This window comes from Ursus maritimus, unplaced genomic scaffold (genome assembly GCF_017311325.1).
Source record: "Ursus maritimus isolate PB19 unplaced genomic scaffold, ASM1731132v1 scaffold_3, whole genome shotgun sequence".
NCBI classification, from domain to species: Eukaryota; Metazoa; Chordata; class Mammalia; order Carnivora; family Ursidae; genus Ursus; species Ursus maritimus.
In genome coordinates, this window is record NW_024425563.1 from 82,361,103 (window position 1) to 82,386,735 (window position 25,633).

A 25,633-nucleotide genomic window follows, 5' to 3' on the forward strand; every position below is an offset into this window, starting at 1 on the left:
TGTGATAAGCCTCCTCAGATTACATGGATTGTTGGTTATCCCCACTGTGTTTATTTAGATTTATTCTGGTTTATTTTTTCATTTGAATGATTTAAGACACACGCAGCCTGCGAGTTACAATTTTGACACTTAAGCCCTGAAAGTAGGAGCCTAAATCTTCCTAAAGCAGGCAGAGGCAGAAAGTAATGCCTTGAAGACCAGAATGCTGCACCTCAGAAAGACCATGTCAGGAAGAGTGAGTCTACTGTAAAGATTTCCCATAAGCCTTTCCCTCCTGCTTTCCTCCATTGTAAGCCCAGAGATAATATATAAACAAAATGTGCTGGCCTCATTTAATTGCTGATGTGCTACAAAGGGAGAGGCGCATGAGGTGACTTGGTCCCCACCACAGGAGGTCTCATAAATTACATCAAAGAGGTTTCTGCCTCCACATACACGAAATGGTACTGACATCTCAGGGTGCGCATTAAACACAACATAGCTTTCGGCAAATAATGAACAGCAGGACTCCAGCTCCAACAAAGCATATGGGCATTTTTCCTGCAAGAGGAAATACTTTTCACAGTTAAATAACAATAGAAATAGAAAGAAATGAAAAATTGCCAGAAAGGAACAAAAATGGGATTTCCAGCTGTGAGCTGAAAAGAGATGGGAAGGCATCAAGGTGGAAAGATTTAGAAAATGCTGCAATGGAGAAAAACTGTTCTTAGAAAGAAGAGGTAATGATAGACACACTCCTTGGTCAGGGAGTTTGTGCAAACTCATGGAAAAGTTTCAGAAGGCAAGAGCCTGAAATGGGCTTGCCATGTTGTCACGTTGTCCCAGGCTGTAATTATTGCAGCTCTGACCTACCGGGGTTGGATTTGCATTAGGTAGAGCAGGAAAGAATTAGAAGAATTAAAAGACCTGCACATAGGATCTTGGTTTTGTTTGTCTCCTACTTCTTTCCATTTTCCTTTCTTTGTGTTAGCTTTTTCCCCTGGCTGACGAGGGTGCCAGCCACTTCAGTGTCAATTGCTGTTATTTCATATCAAATACTCTGTTTTGTGCCATGCCTTCCCAGCCTATCAGGTAGAGTTCTGGAGTTGTTGTGACACTTTTTTTGTGGTTTTTTTTGTTTTTTGTTTTAGAGAAGGCAGTTGACAAGCTAAGGCCACGAATCAGTTGTTCATGGGGTCAGGGGGCAGTCTTTTTAGAGCTGTTTTGACACAAAGTTCTAACTTCAGGGCCAAAGCAGTAAGGACAAGATAAAGAACTCCTCCAAGAGCAATGAGCAAACTGATGGGTGGGTCTACATAGGCTGAAGGATCCAGTGAGGCTAGAGGGAGGTGTGTGTGGAGTGAGGCCAGTGTTGGCTGGAAGACTCAGTGACCAGAGTAGCCCAGGGTCAGCAAGACCAGAAGGGAAATGTAGCTTGATAGGTCAGAGAGCCCAGACTATGTACTTGGGGAGGGATTGGAGGGTGAGGGGGTCCCTCAACAGACCTGCAAAGTGACAAGGGTGATGCATCAGGGAGCTCAGGCCAGGCACCAGCGGCAGAGTCCTTCAGCAGGCTTAGAAGGTGACCAGCGAGACCACAGATCCCATGGCCATTGGACCAAGTGAGAATACTCAGGACCTTGCTACTCAGAGTGTGATAGAGCTATAGACCGAAGCTTCCCACCTCTCCGGGGAGCTTGTTAAACATGTGCCATCTCAGGTTCCACCCCAGACCTGCAGTATCAGACTCTTGGGGTAGTCCCAACGCTGTGTTTTAATAAGCTCACCAGGTGATTCTCTTGTACCTTCAAGTGTTAGAACTACTGGCTTAAAGGATCAGATGTCCTGAGGCATGTTCTTAATAGTTTAAGCAAACAGGAGAGTGTATACGCATTGAAAAGGCGGTAGGCGTTGCAGTCCAAGAAGGACCCATGGACCATCTAGTCTCTGCACTGACCATGGCAGACAGGAAATAAACTCATAGAATGTCTGGAGCATTCAAGGCATATTTGAATTAAAAGGAGGAAAAAGTGGGTTTTTTTTTTCCTAAAAAGAGAAGATACATAGAATTAGCTCTGTAGCTACAGTGAAATATAATGCACAAAGGTGCAAAATGGCCAAAGGCTAAGGAACAACAGCTGCATGAGAGCTGGAAGCAGGGACAGAGCACACGGTCAGCCTCTTCCCAGCAAAGGTAGCGGCTCCTGGTGGATAGAGCAAATGTACCTGATACTTACAGCTAATGGGCAGGCCGCTCAGTGCCTGCTACAGTCCCCCACACTCAGCTCAAGTCAAGCCTGTTTATTAGTTATGTCAACCTCTGCTTGAAGCAAGGGAGATGATGGATTATAGAATGTAATTACATAATAATATATATATACATATAGGAATTATGGTACACTATAAGAAATTATATTGAAGTAGTACTATGTTGAACATACTATTTGGATATAAACATGTAAGATTTGATAAAGTGAACAGAAGTTTGAAGAGTAAAGTTTCCAGTTTTAAAAAAGTATGTCAGGTAAACATAATCTTTGCTCAGATGTCAGCTTCTCAGTGGCACGTGCTCTAACCAGCTCTTACACCACCTCGGCCACGTGACTGACACCCACCCACCACCCCGCTTTGCTCCCTTTTTTCCATGGTGCATGCCTGCTAGCATACAGCAGAACTTAAACACTTACTACACTTATTATTGTCTGACCACTAGAATAGGAGTTCTATAAGGGCAGGGATTTGCGTTTATTGTTCACGGATGAATTCCTAATACCCAAAAGTGCCCATGGGTTCAATAAATATTTGCTGAATAAATTAATTAATTAGTTTTCATGTCACGGCAATGTGGCAAAAAAACAGATTGTTTGCTAGGATTTTCCTTTTAATGGGTGATACTAAATTAGTATCACCTAGTAACAAAGAAGATAATTTCAAGAGCATCTGTGTATCTTTGCTGTCTGCTTACAGCAAGGGAGGAATGGGAATTTTCCAATGTGAAATGTTGGGGGGTATTTTGGTGGTTTTTTTTTTTTTTTTTTTTCTAGGTGAAATTTTGTTTTTACTATTTTTGTAGAGGGCCCAGCTGCAGCCAGGCCTTTCTCAGATGTGACCTATATTTTGGTTCACTTTTCTCAGTGAGAGACAGAAGTATAGCTTCAAGTTGATAATTAACCAGCCAAGAAGCTCACGAGCCATTTTCTTCTCTGTAACGAGCTATAAAGTCTCTCACTAAAGCATATAAGAGACCTAAAAGTTGAAGCATTTAGGGGGACTAGCCCAGCTAAACGCAGCTTTTCATGGGGCAGTGGAGAAACATAGACATTCATTTTAACTGGCTTTCGCACAAAGCACTTAGCAAATCTTTGAAGGGCTCCTTAGTGGGTTCAGTCTTTTGAAGAAGAGATTGGAACGTCTTTACAAAGAAACTCATAAATTCAGGCTGGCATGACAAAAAGAGAAACGGAGAATGTCAGAAGCAGGCCCAACCACCGCCTGTAGGAAATGGGTGCGGAGCATTGCCGGGAAAGAACCACACTGTACAGCCAATCTAAGGCATACGTGAGGTTTTCCTTGTGATGGCAGTAATGAACCACTCCTCAGAGCACCAATATTCAATGTGGAAGCGCATCTCCCCCAGCCCACCCCCTGGAATAGGGAAGAAGTAGTTGTAGTCATAGAGAATTGTCTTTCCTATGGACAAGGAAAGCTGTTCAGCAGACCAAGGCTATGAGGTCTTCAGGAAAAGAGAATACTCTTCAGCCTCTAATTTTGCAGTTACCGAGAAGTCCTGGGCATTCACGTCAAGTTGCCATGTTGACAGGCCACACCGAGCAGTGTGACCACGTAAGAATCAGTCCACTGTCACGCCTGAGACACGCAAGCCTGCAGTCAGGATGGGGCAGCCCTGCCAACTAGCTGGGATCCACAGATCTGGGGTTTGAAAGAAATCATTGTGCCTGAAAGAAATCCATCTGTGAACAAGGGATCATTTTATAAAGACTTAAAATAAGACTTAGATGATAGTCTCTGTAGTATAATCAGGCTGAGGGTAACAACTGCCTCCGTCTGCTGTGTGGCTAAGCCAGTGTGCAAAAGAAAAAGGATAGCCATGGTCCATGTGGTGGAAAAATTGTAGGTTAAACAGTGAACTAAAATATTTAGTGCTATTGTTTTTTCTCTGAGAAAGAGAAAAAAAAGCCTCATTAATGGACACTAACCTGAGAGTTTCTGGTGGGAAGAGGGAAACCGTATATTATGTCTTTCGTTACAGTCCCTGGTTCAGGGAATTACCATGCATACATTTCCCAGATGTGTTCCTCCTCATTTCTTGATATGAGAGTCACCTAAACGACAGAAGCATTTCAGGGGACGGGCAGAACTGGGAATGTCCTTTACGCAGAGGACAGTGCTCTAAGGGTTTCCTTATTCAAAGGAATAGAGCAAAAACTGGGAGGAGGTTTGACCGAGACTTTTTTTAAGTCAACTGGCCAGAAAAGCCAACTGTGAGTTTTGCTTTATTTTCTCCTTACCTCCAGCCTTTCAAAGCAAAGCAAAGCAAAACAAACAAACAAACAAACAAAAAAAAACTGCTCTCAGTTTTGTAACATGCAGCAGCTAGTTTCCCCTGACATTTTCTGAGCACTCACTATGTGCCACGAGCAAAGTTAAATGCTTTACATGCATTATTTCATTCAGTTCTCCCAACAACTCCATAAAGCAGCTCCCATTACTTTATTTCCCCATTTTGCAGATGGAGGAAACTGAGGCTCGCAGAGATTAAGACTTCCCAAGGCCACACGAACAAGAAGTGGAACCAGGATTCAATCCCCAATTTGTTACATGCACAGTGGCCAATAACATCAGAGCATTTGGGGTTAGAATTTTCCTGAAGGGTGATAACTAGTGAGCCAAGAAGCAAGTGTCCCCCAGACCTTATGGCTATCAGCAGCGAGTTCAAAACGTGTATTTCTCTAAAAGCAGTTAGCAACCTGGGAGAGTGGGTTAGGCCCCTCATTTTTTGTTTGTCAAGTACGTGCTCAGGTTTGGAGTAAGTGGTAGAATGTGGGAATAAAACCTTCCACCAAGTTGTACATACATATAAAGAAATTATATCTATATATGCTATTATTGTCTATAATCATATTTATATATAAGGAAATTATATATAAACATTATCTATAATTATATTTACATTAAAAAATCATATATATATGGGGAAACAAAGTTGAAATGTAAATATCCTTTCCTTCTCACTGCTTCTCCAGATTTTGATTGGCGCCGTCATTGCCATGGGTTCAGCCGACAGAGACGGCCGCCTGCACCCCGGAGACGAGCTTGTCTATGTCGACGGGATTCCAGTGGCTGGCAAGACCCACCGCTATGTCATCGACCTGATGCACCATGCAGCCCGAAATGGGCAGGTCAACCTCACTGTGAGAAGGAAGGTGCTCTGTGGAGGTGTGTGGCTCAAGCCAGCAGGGAGGCTTGGGGGTCAGGTGGTGAAATGCTTTTGTGGGACATGGTAAGGACACTTGAAACAAGATTTTGAATCAGTTTCTATATTATACAAGGACAAAAGTCTACCTAGATCTTCCAAATGGAACCATGATTTTGAAAATGCAGATTCTTACCCCACTATAATTCCAAGCAGTCTCTCAGCCCTATGTTTTCAGTGTAGTCACTAAAAATTCCTAGCAAAGCCTGGGGCTCATTTAAGATGTGTATGCGCTTTGCTCTTTGGTGGATGCTAGTTCTAAGAGGAACATTATGGTAGTGGAAAATACAGCTTTTGAAAATGTTCCTCGCTGTGTTTACAAGCCAAGAACCATGGCATTTTGATACCATAATAAGGCAACTAGGATGGAAAATTAGCCTCCGGTGTAGAGCCTGATAAAAGGTAACAATAAAACTATTACAAAAATACAGCTGTGCATCACTCTGAGAAAACACAATTCATTTAATTCCAAACTTATGAAACCGGTAAATTGGAAGTAATTATTCCCTTTACAGCCATTTCCTAGTTTCATAAAAGAATCCACCAAAGACTTCACTTTTAAAAGTCAAGTCTTCACAGTCATAATACAGTTCAGTTTATCTCTCTCCACCATCTCGGTCCTCCCCAAAAAGATTTCTATTGTTATGAATATGTCTGTTACAAAAATTGACTATTTTTCATAATCCAAGCACTCAGAAATGTTGGCAATAGGGTTCCAAACTGCCTGCGCTTTGCCCTGCGAATTACAGGAGGAAAGCACCAATGGTGTTCTGTCGCCTGCTGCCCTCATGGCCACTGGCCTCTCTGCTCAGCCCCCTGGCTCTCCTCATGCAGATCAGGAGGGACCTCAGTGGCAGGAGCTGCCTCATGTTACAGATAAGGAAACCAAGGCCCAGAGGTTGGGTAGCTTGCCCAGGAGTCTGCAGTGAGCCATTGATAATGCAGAGGCTCTTGGCTCCCCAACCAGTGAGTCTTGCTTTATCCCACCTTCGGGCCCCCTCCCATCCCACCCACAGGGAATTCAAAGACGTGAGACCAACTGTTAGCAAATGTCACTCCCTAACCTAAGTGGTCTTCCGTATGTGTTATTATTATAAGGCGTCTGAATAAAAAAAAAAAGGGGGGGGGGTGTTGGGGAGCCACTGGCTAATCACAGGCTGTGAATGACTAGGGAAGATAAGACTAATTATTAATTGAACTAAAAACCCTTTTCTATTCCAGTCTTCTAGAAACTAGACTTTGATCAAGGGCAATCATTTAAAAGGGCAAGTCAGAAGAATTGTCAGCCCTCACCAGTAGGGCCTACTATATATCTTGTATCGTATGGAGGTTTTGCTAAGAAGTGCCATTCATCTTCAGAAATTCATGGCATACCACTTGATCCAAAGAAGTAAAACACCTTGAATTATTCCTTATCCTTGGGCAAGATGCCAGGAGGAAGACAGTGTTTGCTTGGTTAACATTTAACTGTCTCTCTCCCTAAGAGTGATTTTTAATAAAAAGTTTGCTGTGCTGTATGTTCTGTAACCCGGAGATAAATTAAAAAGATACCTGATTTACCAGGAAATATACTGCAAGGTGCAAAACCAATGCACCAACATAATTTCATGCTCCCTTTGCCACCAGCTGATTATCGAAAATTAAATTTTGTTTTAATCAACCCAAGCTATTGGAGTGTATGCCAAATGCTCCAAAAATGTATTCTTGCAATTTGTGGATCTTGTGACTTTTGTGAAGATGCTCTTTGCAGTTCTTACCAACTTTACTCATTTAGGTTTTCGAGTGCATTTCAAGTGCATTTAATTTTTGAAAATGCTCGGCTGCAGACTGCTCGTTCACACCAGGAGAGTTTCCAAGTTAATTCAGCTCACTCTTCCTTGAAAGCTTCATCAGTATTGAAAATGATTAAGTTCAGGAAAGGATACTTTGATATTAAAGTAAATGCCTAGAAATAGGATGGAACAGATTTTTTAAAGGCATAGGAAGATAGCTTTTCTTCATAGCTGCTGTTTCTCCAACAATGAGAAGGGACAGCCACAAATGGATATGACAGTGAAGATGCCTTTTCAAGAGCTGTTATCGTTATTATTATTATGCTTTCGCAAGCAAAGGCAGTGGGAGGTGCAAGCCTGGCTTACGATGAGATGGTTCAAAGCTGAAGGAAATGAGCAATCGGTTTGTGAAGAGATAGAAGATGGGTGAGAAGAGGGCCAAAGTTGCCGCCTGCTTGCACAAAGGAGCGGTATCAGGAGCTGGGAAGAAGGAGGTTCATAAAGGTTAAAGCCTTATGCTTGCCTCGGTTTGTGCAAATGTCCTGTCCCTCCTCAGAAGACACCAAGCACTGGCTTCCAAGTTCACGCTCATGAGAAAACCACATCTATTAGGAGAGATACTGCCTAGTTAGTTACATTGGGCAAAAATTAAAGTAACACAAAAGCCTTCTGCAAATGTTAAAATATTTTAAAAGGGTACATGCTAAAGACATAAAGGCAGAGTTTTCAATGAGGCAATGACAAGCTAGATCCTCAAAAAGGAGAAATTGTGGAGTAAAGGAAGGAAACATCCAATAATGCATCCAGTTTTATTTACCAGATAATTATAGCACAGATCTTGCACTTTAAACTAGTTTTGAGGGGTGCCTGGGTGGCTCAGTTGGTTAAGCATCTGCCTTCGGCTCAGGTCATGATCCCAAAGTGCTGGGATCGAGCCCCAAGTTGGGTTCTCTGTTCATCAGGGAATCTGCTTCTCCCTCTCCCTCTGCTTCTCTCCTCACTCCTGCTCTCTCTTTCTCTCTCTCTCTCACACTCTCTCTCTCTCAAATAATCTTTAAAAAAAAATTTTTAATTGAAAAAATAAACTGGTTTTGAGAGCTGTCTTATCCATGCCACCAGCTCCAGTGTTGAGCTATTTTTCCCCCCAAGGATAGTAGGAGAGTGGCTTTAATTATTACACTGAAGTTTAAATATTTATATGTTTAGTAGCTCAGCTTTGAGATGTTCAACCTAATGACACATTATTTTGAATACACATTATTCGTCTGAGAGAAGGGTGTCTCTGAGGAATTTCCTAATGTGTCAATCTAGAATTGATGTGAAAGAACATTTTATGACTTAATCAAAACACGTTTGAGTCCGTCTTAAAGCTATCCATCAGTACTTTTCTCGCACATCTAAGGGAAAGTCTAATTCTTGGCTTACTGCCTAAAAAGACGAGGTTTTCTTGGCAGCTGGCTGAAAAGTTTAGGCATTGTTTAGGGTGCCGGTGGATTCCCTGGTCCTGGTTACTACACTTTTTGTCAATTCTAAACACGTTCCCTTCTTCTTTGTGAGCATGTCACCATTTAAATAAGTTATCTGCTTTGAGGAGTATAGATCAGGAGTGCACACACTCAAATGCCTCTCAGGCAGGCCAGCCTCTGACTTTGGTGGGGACCTGTGGGCCTCCCCCTGCTCCATCAGGCCCCATGAGGATGCTCATTGCATGTGGACACCCCAGTCTGGGCCAGCATACCCCATTGCCTCAGCCACGCTTTGAGACAAGACATCTCCAGTGCTATCATGCCTCTGGGGTACAGCCCTGAGAAGAGGCCCGGGAATACCCTGGAAGCAGGCAAGCGCTGTTTGTTACAGAACCCTGGAGTCCTGGTAGCCAGCGTCTGATCTGGAAAAGAAACAAGGGCTCTGGTTGAACAAGTCCCTTTGGCCCTGCCATCTTCCTCGCTCTACGGGTAACTGAGTAAGTCAGGAATTCGCAGGAGACACCGGGAGTTGGTTGGCACTGTGGTGACTTGCTGTCACAAACCCAGTAAAGGGAGCAGCCACTGTCCAGCTCAAGCTGATAACTGCCAAGAGAAACTAGAAATCCATATTTCTGTAAAATCTCCCTTTTTAAAAACATAGACAATCAATTTTAACAATTATTAAACAAAATATAGGCCAGCACTGGACACAAATAATGGATCGGTCTGTGGGCCAGGAACAGCCCCTGGCCAGTAGTTGACTGTTCTCATGGAAACCATCTCACCTGGACAGCATTGCCAACAACGCCTGCCTTCCCAAACAGAGAGCTCTTCCAGTCAGCTCAGTGATGATTTCTAGTGTGAGTGGCGAGGACAAAACAGAAGCTCAACCTAAAAATTAATTATTTGGCTTGAGTAGATACTAATGGCCCGAATTCTGTACGCCCATTTGTGTGAGAGCCAAAAGGATGAGTCAGGGATGCTGGAAGTTAGTGGATTAAATGAATAAATAAATAAATAAAGTGAATCTTCTAAAACAACACCCCAGCAAGGGTCGTTGGCAAGAAGACAATCTCATTGGGATCTAGACCCCTCTGAGTAGAAAAATGATGTGGAATCAATTCTATCCCTCAAAATCTACCATTGGAAATCTTCTTAACTCCCTGGTTTCGAATGTGCTCATGTTGTTAAAGATGAAGACCTTTGTTCTAGGGGTTGAAAGAGAAGTCCAAAAGCACTAGAACGGTATTTCTGTTAATGTTTTGGACTCTTTCCCTTCCCTAGGGACCATTCACGTTGATTAATCGATGACGTGGTTTCTCCTTCTGGAACCCGTGGTAGAGCCCCTCCCAGCCACTTACTGCAAAGACAGATCATTTTCCTTTGTTGCTGCTCTACTGACAGGCGCAGCCCTCAACCCCTAAACTATGACAGCCAGAAAATGAGATCTCTCTTGTCACTGCCTATGACATTTAGTTACTGATTTGGTCCAATAACTCGGGGAAATTTTCAATTTAATGTTGCAGCCTAATAATTGTTTGTTTTTCTTCCTCCTGACTATCTCTAATCACTTTATTTCCAACTCGCACAAGGACTGATAAAGGACATGTGCTTCAGCAAGACAATAACAGCTTGTCTTTGGATGGTATTTTCTCATGGGGAGGGTACATTTTACAGACAGTTCTAAATTCTGATAGGAAAGAGGGAAAGGCTTTGACATTGGCACTTTGTTCTTTTCTCACCTCGGTACATTTCTTACAGATGAAAAGCATCCATTTGTTTTCTTTAATTAAAGCCTGATTAATTAAATCTTACAGAAAAATTCAAATTTATCCAATGATAATAAGCAGCAGCCTGGGTCTTATTCTGCTAGTATAAATAAGAAATGAATACATTTTTGTAAGACTATTTTTTAATCTGAGTATGTGAATAAATGTAGCTCCTTTTTCTTTACATATCAGTAGAACAAAAACTCTCTTGTAGTCTGTGTTCTTTCTCCCCGATTTTTGAAATGATTTTTGATTTTTGAAATGAAGTGATTTTTCATTTCAGAATGGAATTGCGGCTTATCAAGTTAAAAGCCTTCACTGGAACTTTTGCTAATTATTTTTAACTTGCCATATGAGACACCTACCAGAGCTCTAAATAAGAGACCACATCTAGAGACCCAAAAAGGAATCATTAATTGTGGTTTCTTTCCTTCTTACTATTTCTCTGTTCCATAAACATCTTTTGAGCACACTAATCAAATTGTAAGATGGAGATGAAACAGTCCTATTTCTAATTACAGTATTCTAGGTGCCCGCTTCTGTTCTTTTAATCAGAATACCAAAACCTAGGTATTAAATTAAATTGACAAAATTCTTTCTCAATGACAGATGAACTTTCATTTTTAAAAAGCAGCTTCTCTTGGCTGCCAGCGTTCTATCATTTCTCCCTGTAAATAAGCTTGTTTTCTCATGGAAGTATTGGTTTGGTTTATGTGGCTGATAATAGAGTATATTTTGTAATAATGCAGAATATAAATGAGCAAAACCACCCACACCTCACTGAGAAATTCAAAACTCGTCATCCCTTGGCCTGATATCATTGTTAGATTTAATCCTAGAGTGAGTGAATAAAAGAAGGATCCTTTAAGAAAGAAGTTTCCCACCTACTCGGAGTAAATTAACACTTCTAGGCTAACAGAATATCACAGAATTAAATAAAACCATGGCTTTTTAGTAAAATTATGATAGGTCCCTTTACATGGACATCCTGGGCTATTAGCCCCACTTACCATACCCCTCCAGCAGCATTGCTCAGTGGTGGCCTAGAAACCTCACTGGGTTTCTCTCTCCTGTGCCTAGTCTTCCTAAATCTACTAAAAACACTTTCCACAGGTGGGCCCTGAAGATGCACAGTTTTTACAAGTTCTTTAAGTAATTCTTGTGCACGGTGCAGTTTAAGATACTATCCACTTGTTTTGTAATCTTTGATCAGTTGTTATTACACAACTAAGAAGCTCAATATCTGGGGGCTCCTGGGTGGCTCAGTTGGTTCAGCATCTGACTCTTGGTTTTGATTCAGGTCATGATTTCAGGGTCAGGTTGTGAGATTGAGCCCCGTGTGGGGCTCCCTTGCCCAGTGGGGAGTCTGTTTCCCCCCCTCTGCCCCTCCCCCACCTCTCTCTCAAATGAATAAATAAGTCTTAAAAAAAAAAAAAAAGCTCAATATCTAAAACCAGGCATTGTCCTGGGTGGGGCTGGGGGGGTGGGGTGTTGCGAATTTAACAAGAGGAAGATATAAACTCCTAGCAGCACAGAGGAAGCTGATGAGGGGTTAGCTATGTTTGCTGTGAAGAATGGAACGGGGCTTAGACCTGGGTGCTCCATAGCCAGGTTTGTAGCCCTTCAAACGCTCTGCTCTGTGGGGACTAGAAGCCAGTCAACCAGTCTTGTAACGAAGCCAATGTCTAGAACTGCACCTAGTACACAGAGGCCCTCATCAAGACCCTTGTTAAATAACTGAGTGCCTGGGTACGCTATGTGTTGCAGGGGAGCCCTGCCCAGAGAACGGGAGGAGTCCAGGCTCCGTGTCAACCCACCACAGCTCTCCACGCAGTGACTACGCCACCTACACCAACAGCAACCACGCTGCCCCCAGTAGCAATGCCTCTCCACCTGAAGGCTTCGCCTCCCACAGCCTGCAGACCAGCGATGTGGTCATTCACCGCAAAGAGAACGAAGGCTTCGGCTTTGTCATCATCAGCTCCCTGAACAGACCTGAGTCCGGATCCACTATCAGTAAGTGATGGCTTCACATACCTTTGAATAAGAGGTCTTGTGCTCATTTGTTCTGGTGGTGGGGATACTGGACGTGCAGATCAGAGGACTCTTGTGGGCATCTTGGGGAGCCAGAAACTCGTAGGCTATGGACGACAAATAAGACATCCTTAACATATGATTAGCCACACATTGCTGAACCTTTGGCTCAGGAAGAATGCAAGATCACATCTAATGTCCCCCTGACCCCGCAAGCCCCATAAAAGCTCTTTGTTCATATCAAAGTGGGAAGAAAATAAAACTGAGTATTGTGAGAGTGTTGGTGTGAGGGGAGGGGAGCTCCTTCCTGTTCGATAGGAAGGAAGTTCAGATACACGAAGGATCTGAGGGGAAAGCGGTTCAGGAAGGAGCTCAGCATTCAGGAACTCTATAGAAGCCCAGTGTGGCTATGATAGAATGGACATGACAATGCGGCATGAGACTAGAACAGTGGACTAGGCAGGAGCCATGCTGCACAGGGCTTCCCACGCCCATGGGAAGAGGTCTGGACGGTAGTCTTAAGTCCATGGAACCATGGAGGGGCTTAGGCAATGGACAGAAATCCAACTTACATTTTTTAAGTCTGCTCATTTGCAAAATGGAATCAGGGAAGAGAGCAAGAGTGGAAGCATGAGACAGAATCAGGAGGTCATGTAAACAGCCCTGTGGGTGCAGAGATCCTGGAACCTTCTTCCAGGGTGGCTGCAATGGATGGGGCGGGGGGTGGTGGTGTATATGACTTCACCCAGGGCTCCTCCAAATCTGTGAGTCTGTACAAGTAACAGCCAGAGGTTGTATTTCTCTTGCAGTCTCTCAGTCTTCCTTGGTGGTTTTCCTTTCAGCAACACTGTTCCAGAAGTTACTCGGCTGCCAGCAGGTGGTAGGACAGAAAAGGCAATAGGAAAACTTTCTCGTTTTTCATGTTGAAGTGATTTAGCCCAAAATATTATGGGTAGAAACACCAAAATAGAGAGCATCGAGACAAAAAATAATTAAGCCATGTTGTGGTCCTAAAATTGTTATAAATTGTGGTTGTTTCTAGCACGTGGGGTGGGGGGAGGGTTGTCAAACAATACTCAAGAAACCAAATCATTGAGAATGAGTAAGAACTTTCTATGAGACAGTTAATGTTCTCAGAACACCACCAGGACTGAATGGAAAGAATGACCCTGTTTCTCTTTACCTTTGACAAACTCAAGAATGAAAACTGTAGAAGTGTTGAACTGTAGCGAAGATGTGCAGAAACGAAAGTACATACATCTGAAAGTACAATTTCATTTCTCTTTTCCTGCATGATAAGATGAAGAAATAAATCCAATCTTTAAGCATAGAGTAAAAGCAGTATTCTGTCAGTACGATAGATGCACCAAAATTAAAAGGACATAAGACTAAAGATTTTCACGAATTATATAAACAGCGTTCCAATAATTTATACTTGGGGAAAATGTTCACAGAAAGCTTTTGTAGCTATTCCACTCAGGCAAATTGTGTATAGGGGCAGGATACCTAAAGGACCAGAATAAAAATAAAAAGTAGCCCACCATAAGGAAAGCGTTCAGCATGTATTTAAGGTCTGATTTCTTTGAAGCGTGATGGCATTATTACTAAATGCATAGAGAATCGTGTGTGTGTGTGCATGTGTGTGCACACACATGCACTTATCACATAGAGAAGCCACAGATGCTTTTTCTATTGCAAATAAAATCCATGCCTAAGTAGATCTGGAAAACGACAGGTGCATATGCTTACAATTAATGTGAATTTTTCTTCCTACCAAGTGACATTAGACTGACCTCAAAAGAATACTTCTAGCCATTTTCAAAATGGTATTATTTTGCATCACCCTGGAGAGTGGAAATATATTTATGAGGCTTCCTGGCTTCTTTTTCCATATATTTATTTCTTTTCAATTTAAGGAGCTCGAAATGCAGGTTGCCCCCATGTTCTGTGGGAAGAACAGTTATTATACTGGTGGCCTGTAGCGTTTACAATATATAATTTGCAGCATGCACCTAAAAGCTTTCTGGGCTTGACGCTGTTTCATACTTAACTTCGGTTACAATTCTGAGCTCTAATTTTGAAGAGAAAGGCTAAGTACCTCAAGACTGGTAAAGAGCCATCCTCATGTCACATGTCCATCATCAGAATATCAAGGGTCCTTGATTCTGAGACTGGAGAGCATGGTATTGTCAGGTCCTCAGGAGTCACAATCATTCCTGGGGCTTGGGTCATTTTTCTCTTCATGTCTTACCTGAGCCCAAGGGCCACGAGTGTGATTGTGGTTTTTCTCATGGCTACTGAGCCTTTTTGTTGGTGGACAGAGCGTAACACATGTTATGCCTTTGAGAGGCAAACCGACTAAAATCATCCTGCCTGGCTTCATCATCTCCTACCTGTGTGACCTTGAGGAACTTACGTGACCTCTTTGGGCCTCAGTTTCCTTGGCTGTAAAGACAAGATAATGTTAGGAACTATGTCGAGGGGTTGCTCTGAGGATTAAATGAATGAGTACATGGATGTGCTCAGAAAAACTCTGGCTCAGAGGAAGCACTAAGTATGTCACTGTTGCTGTCCAGACCACCATTATCTTTCCATTTCAGCAGCTGCCGCTTCTTGGATAGTGCAGCGCTCACACGGGCTGTCTCTTCCTTCAGGCATGAGTCGGAGCCCTCACTCTCCCAGAGTAGCAGATGAAGGGCCAGCTCCGCATCCCATGTGCTGACCTTCTCGGAGCACAGTCTGCCCCACCTGCTGCGCCCCCGCCCGGGGCCTGGGGCAATGGTGAGGGATTAGAGCAGCGGCAGAAACACCAGTCCAGCTAAGTGTGCCTTTCTTTGCTGAGGCTTCAGGCTCAGAAGTGTCCCCAGAATTCACTAGCCAATAAACTAGAAAAGTCACCGGAAACATCAACATTGAGGCCCGAAGCTGTGCCTTTTAGAATCTCCTACAAATAATATGTCTCTATTGACTATATTAGAGAAGCTAGGAGAGATGGAAAACCCAGATACAAATTTCGCCACCCTGAAGGTGAAAAAGAAAAAAGAGTTACTTTCCATGGCTTCCTCAGTCCAGGAGAAAACTTTGCCAGGGATGCCAGATGTTCAGCCAGTTGAGAACTTGGGAGGTGGGGGTTCCTGGCTTATTTATTACCTGGCATTTAGTCTGGCTCGTTACCAAGCCTCGCATCTTTTTTTCAAAATATTATTTCCCCCAAAATTAAGAAATTTCCTTTATATTCATTAATGTAATTAAGGAACACACACTTCCTTCCAAAGCCAGTGACCAGGAGGCCAAATAATGCTTGGTAGCAGACAGAACTTAGAAGCCTCTGTTTGAGGTGCAAGAATATTCTTTCTAATTTAAAGCAGGAATAAGCAAGTTTCCTGAGCATTTTTATCCCATTGTCCAAAATATTAAGTATTTTTTTTCAGACCTTAAAATTGGATCCAAGGTGGGGCGCCTGGGTGGCTCACTCAGTTAAGCATCCAACTCTTTGATTTCAGCTCAGGTCATGATCTCGGGTCCTGGGATGGAGCCCCACGTCAGGCTCTGCGCTCAGCATGAAGTCTGCTTGTTCTTCCTCTGCTCTCCTCGCCCCACTCTCTTTCTCTGTCTCTCTGTCAAATAAATAAATAATATCTTTAAAAAAAAATTAGATCCAAGGGAAAACAAAGTGGTTTACAGACCATAGCCTAGGATAAGAGTAATCTGTAACAGGCAATTGAATTTTAAATTCTCAGAAAAGATTCTAACAAAGGTTTGTGTACAAAGATGTCTGTTGCCATATTATTGGAAACAACCTTAGACGCTTCTCAAAAACTGGAAATTTGGTATATTTGGGATGTTCAAGGCATTTCCTGCCTTTGACTAACTCTCTTGTCACAGAGGTCTGTGTACACAGGGTAGAGAAGACTCGGGTGACTGACTCCGAGGGGAGCAGAAGCTCGCTCTATGAAGATGTCCCTGTGGCCACGGGCCGTGGGGTTGACACAGTGGTCTGTCAGCCACCCCAGCTCAAGGCCGAGCCCTGACATCCAGGTTTTATTGCGGAGCTATAACCTGTCCGCAGGTGCTTGCTGCTGCCCCCACTCGCCCCAAACCCACTTTCCCACCATAGGTCCCCAGGAAGGGCTTTGGCACAAATGACGAAATGGAAGTAAGCCTCAGTCTCCTGGTTTTCTGTAATTTGTCAGGAAGGTTGTGTTGGCATTTACGGGGAGATTTGCATGGGCACTTGGACATCAGTGGTAGAGTTGGGTAGCTGGGGAAGAGAATCTGTAAACGGAGATGCAGGCCTGTAACCAGCTGCGAGGGAGGACGTGTTGGGGGCAGCAGCCATAGCAACAATGGCAGCGGTCCCACAGGGGCACCGTCTTTTCCGCCCTTCGGCCTTCATTCCTTTTGTCTTAACAGCCCGGGCTCTGTTTTCTCTGGGGCAGGAATGGGTCTCAGGAGCTACAGAATCAGGGGCTGAGCCTTCTGGAGGAGGGGGACTGTGAAGTGGGCACCAAGTATTGGGGTGCACGAGAAAGGAGGCCAGATGAGCGGATGGAGACTGATGATGGAAGGATTTGGTGATCATTCTGGGGGTTCGGGGGTGCTCTTACCTGTCCCAAAGTGTCAGGTCATAGGCAGGCACTGTTGCAGGCTGTCTAAGTGGCTAGTGAGGGCTGGGGCCCTCAGGGAACCCCCCCCCCCCAGCAGGCCAGAGTCCTCATCCTAGGAAGAGGGTGTGCCAGGAACCCCTTCCTACACATCCCCCTGGCCATTGGCCTTACTTTACATCAGTAGGCTCTGCACACCCTTCAAGCCACTCTTGGCTTACAGAGGAGTCAAAATTTAAAAAAAGACGCAAGCGTATCACCTGTCGGCACACTGCTGGCTCAAGAGCCGTCCTTCAGCTGTGTGCTGGTGCTCAACCGCTCTGTTTCCACGGGTGTGCTTTCTCTGACACAGCTTGGAGTAAGGACTTGGTCACAGTAACTTTCTGTCAGGCCCACTGCAATCCAACATTCTAGAATGAGTTAGTTGTCTTCAGTAAAATGCCCTGATGACTTTTCTCAAAGTCTTTGATGATATCCGTGGGCTCTGGAGTTTAAAAGTTATTCTAGAAATTCAAAAGCTTAGCTAGCAGATCTTCTTACGACATTTTAGAGCACAGTTTCCTAGAAAGAGTGAAATAAAAGTCAACAAGCCGTGAGGCAGTTTAGGGTTTTTCCCACCAAAACTCATCCCCTACACCACGCAGCCCCTGAATTGTCATTTGACCTTAGGGAAGGTACAAATGAAAACCGAAAGCCGAGGTTTCTTTAGTCTTGCCCTCATACAAGAAGATTAAGGTCAATGCAAAGTGCATTGGACAACATGCTAGACCTTCACTTCAGCTTATCCACCACCAGCTGTGTCCCTTGAACACGTCAGGGGGCGTCCTGTGTGCTTCCTCATCTAAAATATAAGGAAAGGTGCTCTTCACTGCCACTTCCAGCTCCAAGTTATATGATGCCAGGAATCAGCAGGGAAGTGAGGTAGTAGGTTCATTTTGTCTGTGTGCGCAAAGCCTGGGGTACGTCTGAGGCCTGGATCATATTTTTCATTGGCTCAAGCTATCATTTTAAACCTGTGTAACGTTCATTTTTTATTATGCTTTGAAGGTGGCTCCTCTGTTAAGAAATGAGCTGAAGCAAGCGCTTACAGACACAAAACCAGCTCCCCTTTTGAGGCGATTTAAGGCAGTGTTTCCCTCCCCTTTTCACTTAGCACACTTGTAGAATGATAACATTTATGTAACACACTAAGATAAAAGGACTGAGGCTGCTGGAGGCAAAGGAACCCCCCCCCCAGGGGGCCCTACCGCACACCTCACCCTACCGTCCTCAAGAGGCATTCGCTGTCTTGGCACACCTGTGTCCCGGCACACTCCTTTTATTGCCTTATGGTTACAAAGTCCTTCCCTAAATGAAGTCTCTAAATATCAGTAACCAGTAAGCGCCTCATCTTACATTTTATTGGTTTAGGTTGTGGCAGTGGATTTTCTTCAGACCTCTTCGCTGAGGCTTGTTCATTGATCACCTTAAAAGCACAGGTAATTGGTGCAACTGGTGCTGATGCTGGGACCTTGACCTTCTTGAGATCGTTGTAACCTTTGACCAATCAATGCTGCAGCCCCAAAAGTCACTGCAGGAAAGTTTCTTAAGTCATACCCATGCAGTTGAATATGGGAATTAGGAAATGAGTCTCATTCTTCTTTGTCTTGTTGGTTTGCAAAAGCAAGTTTCCTTTCAGAGTTCTTAACCAGCTTTGTAACGTGTAACACCGTATTCCCTTAATCCTTAAATGAACCTCTGCTTTGGATTCCTTCAATGGCACAGTGCTTGGCTTTCACTCTGAGCTTTCTGCTGAGAGCAGCTCACTCAGGAGGCGTAATGGTATCACCCACACCATTAATGCGAGTGCTTCTGTAAGAGAAGAAATACAGGACAGGTGTGGGACACCATATAAAATGCCAGTTTTCCTCCCAAGTATCTGGCTTCTAAATATAACTCATGGGCCATAAGATAAGCAAATGTCTTCATAATCTTGTAGAAAATCCACATATACAAAAAAGATAAAATTGTGTTCATAGTCTGTACTGAGGTACATATGTCTTAAATCAGATCAGTCTCATCACATTTATTCGTGAGGTTTACTTCCCGCTGCTGGAGGTAGCCAGGGGCTAGGGTAGGAGTGGAGTGCAGGTGCTAATGATGTGAAGTGTATCAACAAATACGCCACTTGCGACGGACAGTCCAGTCTTCCTACAAGGAGACCTTGCTCATAACACTCATGATAGAAATATCTACAGAGTAGGGGCACGGTGGGGGGGGGGTTCAGTCAGTTAAGCATCTGACTTCAGCTCAAGTCGTGATCGAAGGGTCCTAGGATAGTCAGTATCCCCACTCAGTGGGGAGTCTCTTTCCCCTGTCCCTCTGCCCCTCCCCCCACTTGTGCACACACTGTCTCGTGCACGCTCTCTTTCTCCCCCTCTCTCTCAAATAAATAAAATCTTTTAAAACAGAAATATCTACAGGGTAAAGTGCAAACACACTGCTCTTACATCTAAGACCCTAGATAACATGGACACGGCCACTTTTTAACCAACAGCTCCTCACGATTCTATTCCATCAAAGCTGGGTTGGTTACCCCTGAGAGACAACTTTTGTTTTCCTGTCCCGGTGCCCATGTTTTGCCTGCTGCCACTTGGAATGCCTCCTCTTCTCCAATAATAAATTTTACCAAGCTCTCACCCAGGCACCATGCCAAGACTCTTACATTGTGTTTAATTTTCACAGTAACCCTATGAGGTAGACTACTGCCCAAATAGTAAACATCTCTCACAGCAGCTCAAAAAGCTCTTAATCTCTTACTAAGACTCGGCCTGACCCCTTCCCCTTCTCCCTGAAGTGTTTTCTCTAATTCTTATATGGAGTTCTTACCTATAAACTCTTTAATTGTTGCCTGCTTGTTGACTTCCCTTCTATTATTATGTCTGTGGTTACTCTCTATTACTGTCATTTTACTTCGCATGTGTTCATGGTTTGCTTCCCCTAAACAGATTTTAAGTTCCTTAAGGGCAGGAAATGATGACATTCTTTGAATCTCTCACAGTTACTGGTAGCATGAAGTTCAAGGATTTGTCCCGTAATTTATGCTGGAGGGATTGGATTGGATCCTCCTCTAACGATCCAGCACTGTCCTCATGAAAGTAAAAGCGTGAGTGTGCCCTGATCTCACTTTCCCTGTGCCTAGCCCTTGCTGTCCTGTCCCTGCAAGGCAGCGAGACATATCTCTGAGAATGGGGAGAGCAGCAGAGGATCCTTTCAGGGGAGGAATTGTGTGCAAGCTGGTCCTTGCCCAGCATGAGAAATTACCCTCTAATAAAGTAGAACTGGAACAATGTTCCAGAATACAGACTTCCCATCAGTTGTTCTCAGCCTGAGTAAATGATTCAACAGCCAGCTCGCAGCCTGGTGAAGTCTTAGATTTGAGAGCCCTCTAAGAAATCAGGCTCGGGGGAGCCATCTTTGTGTCTCTGGGCAGCCCCCTAGTCTCAAGCATCTGGGTTGCAAAGCCCTTGTCCTCTGAAGGGCCAGGCTGTGGCCTCAGTATGCTTTCTGATCTCCCTCATCCTGGCACTGGCTGTTCCTGGAAACGCCATCCGTCTGTGTGAACACCACCTCAGAGTTATATCATCCTTAAACAGGAGGGTTTGGATGGCATCCCAAGCTCCTTGGAAAAAAGTATTCCCTCAAATTAGTTATTCATTTCACAATCCTAATTAACAAAGCAACCCATTTCAGTTCCAGCTGAACAACTTCTCAATCACATTACTTCTTTAGAGGATCATACCGAGCTAAACCCAGGATGAATAGGACCTATTGATTAAATTCCATTTTCTCAATCCTGAGCATGACTAGTTTTGATCCCAAGTTAAAACCTGGCTGCCAAAGTCCTACAAGGAAGCAGACAAGCAAACACAAAAAGATTTTACATCAAATCCTGAGTACTCTGATGTCTGAACATTGAAGCATCTATTAACTAAAATGGAAAGACAATTGTAAAGATTTCACTCTCTTAACACTAACAAATGTAAAGATCATTTAATTGTAAGAGTGAGTCCACAGAGAAACACCATCATTCTTATTTATTTTCAAATAGAGGAGCAATGTAGCCTATCAAAAAATCTGTGAGTGCTCACAGTGCCTTTTTTTTTTTTAATTCTAGACCATTTTTCTTATCGTTTGAATAGAGCGTATAAATCATAAGTTTTCCCCACTAGGGAATCATTTTTCAGGAGAGTTTTTACTGTTGTGTTCAAAGACTCTCCAGGCAGCAGCAGAAGGTGGATGTGTGGATGTCTTCTTACCTTCAGCTATTCGGTTGTCTTAGTAGCTGACAAATAGGTGACCAGGAGCTCTTTCTTCTGGGCTTGCATCCTGCAGCTCCTTGTTATTCACTGACCGGTACAGGGAGATTGTAACTACGAAGAGAGCCCAGACTCGAGGTACAGGATCACTCTCTGCCAGTGCAAAATGTCCATCACTCCCCACGGGGTTCAAGTGAATTCCAAGCCTGCGGGTCACTTTTGCAGAAGCACATTCTCTTGATAACCTATTCAGGGCCCCGTGGAATTAAATTCTCTGTAATTTTATTTTTCTTCTTTTTTCCCAACAGTCAACCACTTAAGAAAAGCTGGTTCCACATATGCAATCATTTTAAAAGCATGTTGTTAAATGAACACAGTATTGTTATTTGTCACCATTTTTCAGCTACGTTGAAAGAGTATTTTAAAGGGATGTTTTTCCCATTCGGACTGGGATGAATAGCATTTCTTTTTGAGCCCCAGCTTTCACCAAGGACTTAGGGAGTACCTGTACCCAAACTACTTTCTGTCCCACCAAATCCTGGTAGAAGCTCTTTTTATTTACCCCTTTTGACCACCAATAATTTTGCTCTGTAAGCTAGGTTTATTCCCAACTGACCTATTGCCAGTATTTGCTTGGAAACACTTCTAGAGATTAATCAGTCAGTCTCTCTCCTGGGTGATGATCACTAGGCATTCCTAAGGTGTATAGTGCTAAAAAGAAAATTAACCGAACAGTGGGGCCTGCTATTGGCATTTTCATTTTCCAGTCTGATCTCTTCCAGATCTTATTTCTGTAGGGTTTGCTTCACAAACATGCCCAGATGTTGAGCAACCGATGAACCCATCTGCTTTCGAGGGTAGAACCAAAACCTTCTGTTCAGAAGCTGTTCATCATAAAGATGTATATTTATGGATTTTTCATGAGAGGAGGGTCTTTCGAGAAGCAAGGAAGAGCACATCATTTAAAAGATGGGCCCTTATGGTTCTCTGACGCAGAGCAATTGAGATAACATGAGGGAGAAGAATATTCCAACTTAGAAATCTTCATTCAAATGTGGTGTAGACTTGTGAGATGAACAGCAAGATGAAAAATAGCTCATATTCCTGTAGGTACTTGACAAAATTAAAATACAATAAAACCTGGTTGCCAAGTGTCTTAGTTCGTTCGGGCTTTTATAACAGAATACCGTAGTCTGGTGGCTTAGACAACAGAACAACAGGAATTTATTTCTCATAGTTCTGGAGTCTAGAAGTTCAATATCAAGGTGCCAGCAGATCCAGTATCTGGTGAAGACCAGCTTCCTGGTTCATCAACAAGCATCTTTTCATGGTGACCTCACATGGCAGAAGGGGGGGCAGGGAGCTCTCTGGGATCCCTTTTATAAGGGCACTAATACTGTTCATGAGGACTCTACCTTCATGACCTAATCACCTCCCAAGGTCCCACCTCCAAATAGCATCTCTTTGGGGATGAGGTTTCAGCATATAAATTTGGGGAGAACACAAATATCTAGTCTATAGTATCACTTTAGCCAGTGGTACTGAGGTTCCCTGGTGCTAAGGAGCTAACAGAAGACTGACAGGTGTAGCTCTCAACTCCAATCAGTGTGTAAGATCACAAGATTTAAAGCAGGCCTCCAGGTACCCAAGTTGATCTTAGCCAGATTTGTACACAACTGCGTATCCCCTCTTGTGAGACTAAGGCAAGCTGTTACCCAAAAATGCTTTCCAGATATAAACCTTAGATACATCAGGCCCTCTTGACTGCCACTGCTAATGCCTTAGTAGCGGTTCTAGATTAGCATTGTGCAGTAGAACTTTCTTCGATGGTGGCGGTGTTCTGTGCTGCACTATACAGCACTGCAGCCAGTAGCCGCATGTGGCGGTGGAGCACTTGAAACACCGTTAGTGTGGCTGAGGAATCACATTTTTAACTGCCTTTCATTTCCATTAAGTTAAATAGCCCCACGCAGCTAGCTCGTGGCTACACGTTGGACTGCGGGTCAAACATTGCAGCCCTGCGCTGGAGCACTGTAGTGGCCTCTAGGTGGCCTCCCTGCCCCCAGCCTTCTCACCACCCTCCACACTGTTACCATGGCGCTCTGTCTACAACAACCAGTCTGATGATATCCCTTACCTTTTCTGATCCATTAGTGGCTTCTCATGTGGCTGTAAAATCAATCCCAAGCCCCTGGCACAACCAATAAGCCTCTTGCGGTCTGTCCCTTCCTACGTTGATCCAGTCTCCCTGTGTGTGCTCGTTGCACTCCCACACCCACAGTTCGGACTCTGCTAATGCACACACACATCTGTGCCTTTGCCAAGTCACACGGCCTGTGACTGAGGTGCCCTCCCCATCCTTGCCCACCTGGAGAAGTCCGATTCATCTTTAAAACACAGACTAGGCAGTGTTTCCTCTCTGAAGGCTTCCTAGACACCCCACTCTTCCCTCCCTACCTCCTGCCTCCTACTTACTTGACACGGTTCTTTTTTACTTACTTCTGTTCATGTCCATCCCAAACCTTCTCTTGATCTCTCCCTACTTTTTCACTCTTTCTCCCACTTTTAAGGTTTAATCATATATAGTATATTTTATCCCCTTTAGGCTGTAAGCTGTCAGGTTTGACAAACATGTTTAGTTCTATAACTACGGCCACCGTGAAGTCATCCCCTCCATCCACTCCCAGCCCCGGCAACCACAGATTCGTTTTCTGTTCTAGTTTTGCCTAGTCCTGTAAAAAGGGAATCACGTGGTACGTAGCCTTTGGACTCTGGCTTCTTCCACTTAGCATGATGTACTTTATATTCGTCCATGCTGCTTCATGGGTCCACATTGGTTCCTTTTTAACTGCTGAGAAGTCTTCCATTGTGTGCGTGTACCATAGTTTGTTATCCGTTCCCTCGCTGAAGGCTATTCAGATTGTTAACTTTTGAATGATTGTGAATAAAACAGCTATGAAAATTTTCATTTAGGTTTTAGCATGAAAATCGTTTTCATTTCACTTGAATAAGTACTTCAGAGCAGGGTTGCTGGTTCAAGTCGTTTCCGAAGTGGTGTACCATTCTGTACTCCCCACTGTGAGGGTTCCAGGTGGTCTACATCCTGTGTGAGGACTTATTTTCAGGCTTTCTTGTGGTCATTGTTGTTTGGATTTTAGCCACTCGAGTAGGTGTGTAGTGATGTCTCATTTTGGTTTGCGGCTGCATTTCTTCCCTAAGGACTAATGATGTTGCAGGTTTTTCATATATTTTTTGTGCCTTCCTTCTATCTTTGGTGATTCGCTTTGTCACTCCCGGTCTCTTCCCTCTAGCGTGTAATTGGTATTTCACTGTGGACAACAAAATACATTTGCAGGCTCTTTAGCCTTCCAGTTTTCATTTCTCACTCATTTCTCATGTTAGAGTAATAAAACCCATTTTATGATGATGATCTCAGGTGAAATTAATTATGGAGACATGTCTTATAGTAAAACTGAAAACACATATAGTCACTAAGCTTTAAAATGCAAGGGGTGAGAGAAAAGGCATGTAGGCAGAAATCTAAACGAAGTTAAAATGTGCAGTACTGGGAGAAGAAAGAGAAGGATACGAAAGAAAAACTGTGAGTGATAGCCTCCCTTTCAAATAAGGAAACTCCAGCATGATTTATTTGGCCACTCCCAGGTCACACAGAAGTTGTTTTCAAAGTTTATATATGATCAAGATCTCCTCCTTCCTGAACACTTTGCTTAAGGGCCTTTTCATAGTTTTATCCAGTCGTGGAAAATTGCATTATTTCAAGTTAAAACATGATATACCCTGTTCGTGGAACTTTGGCTTCTGTGGGAAACTGAAGATCCCATAAATATTCATGTAATCTTCTGGATAACATATTGAAAAGGACAGCTGGCTCAGGAGGGATCATTTGCCTGGGTTAGTATCTGTTTCCGTTTACATTAAGAAAATATTGCAAGAAGTTATTATCTACCGGAGGGCTTAGGGGAATACAATGAAAAGCTGATACTGCATCTGATTGCTTTTGACATTTACCTATTGTAACAGGGAAACTGTGTGAAGATAGCCAAGTGACTTTTTACAAAACACAATTTCAGAAGCCATAAAAGGAAAAAGGAGATGGCAGAGATAGAATACACTGCATCTGTAAAAATGAGAAACATGGCTTGTCAGCAACACCTGCTTGTAACTATCAACCATTTCTACTGGGCCTGCTGAGAAAT

The 25,633-nt window shown here is 43.5% G+C and overlaps 1 protein-coding gene across 1 annotated transcript in view; it reads left to right on the forward strand.

Annotated features, from left to right (window-relative positions):
• Positions 1-25,633, forward strand: part of MAGI2 (membrane associated guanylate kinase, WW and PDZ domain containing 2) — a gene marked incomplete at its 3' end in the record, with an annotated part of 1,258,801 nt that overhangs the window by 1,119,708 nt on the left and 113,460 nt on the right. Inside the window, 2 exon segments of the mRNA XM_040644569.1 lie at positions 5,244-5,436; positions 12,248-12,496. Of these exon segments, the coding sequence (XP_040500503.1) occupies positions 5,244-5,436; positions 12,248-12,496 (442 nt within the window).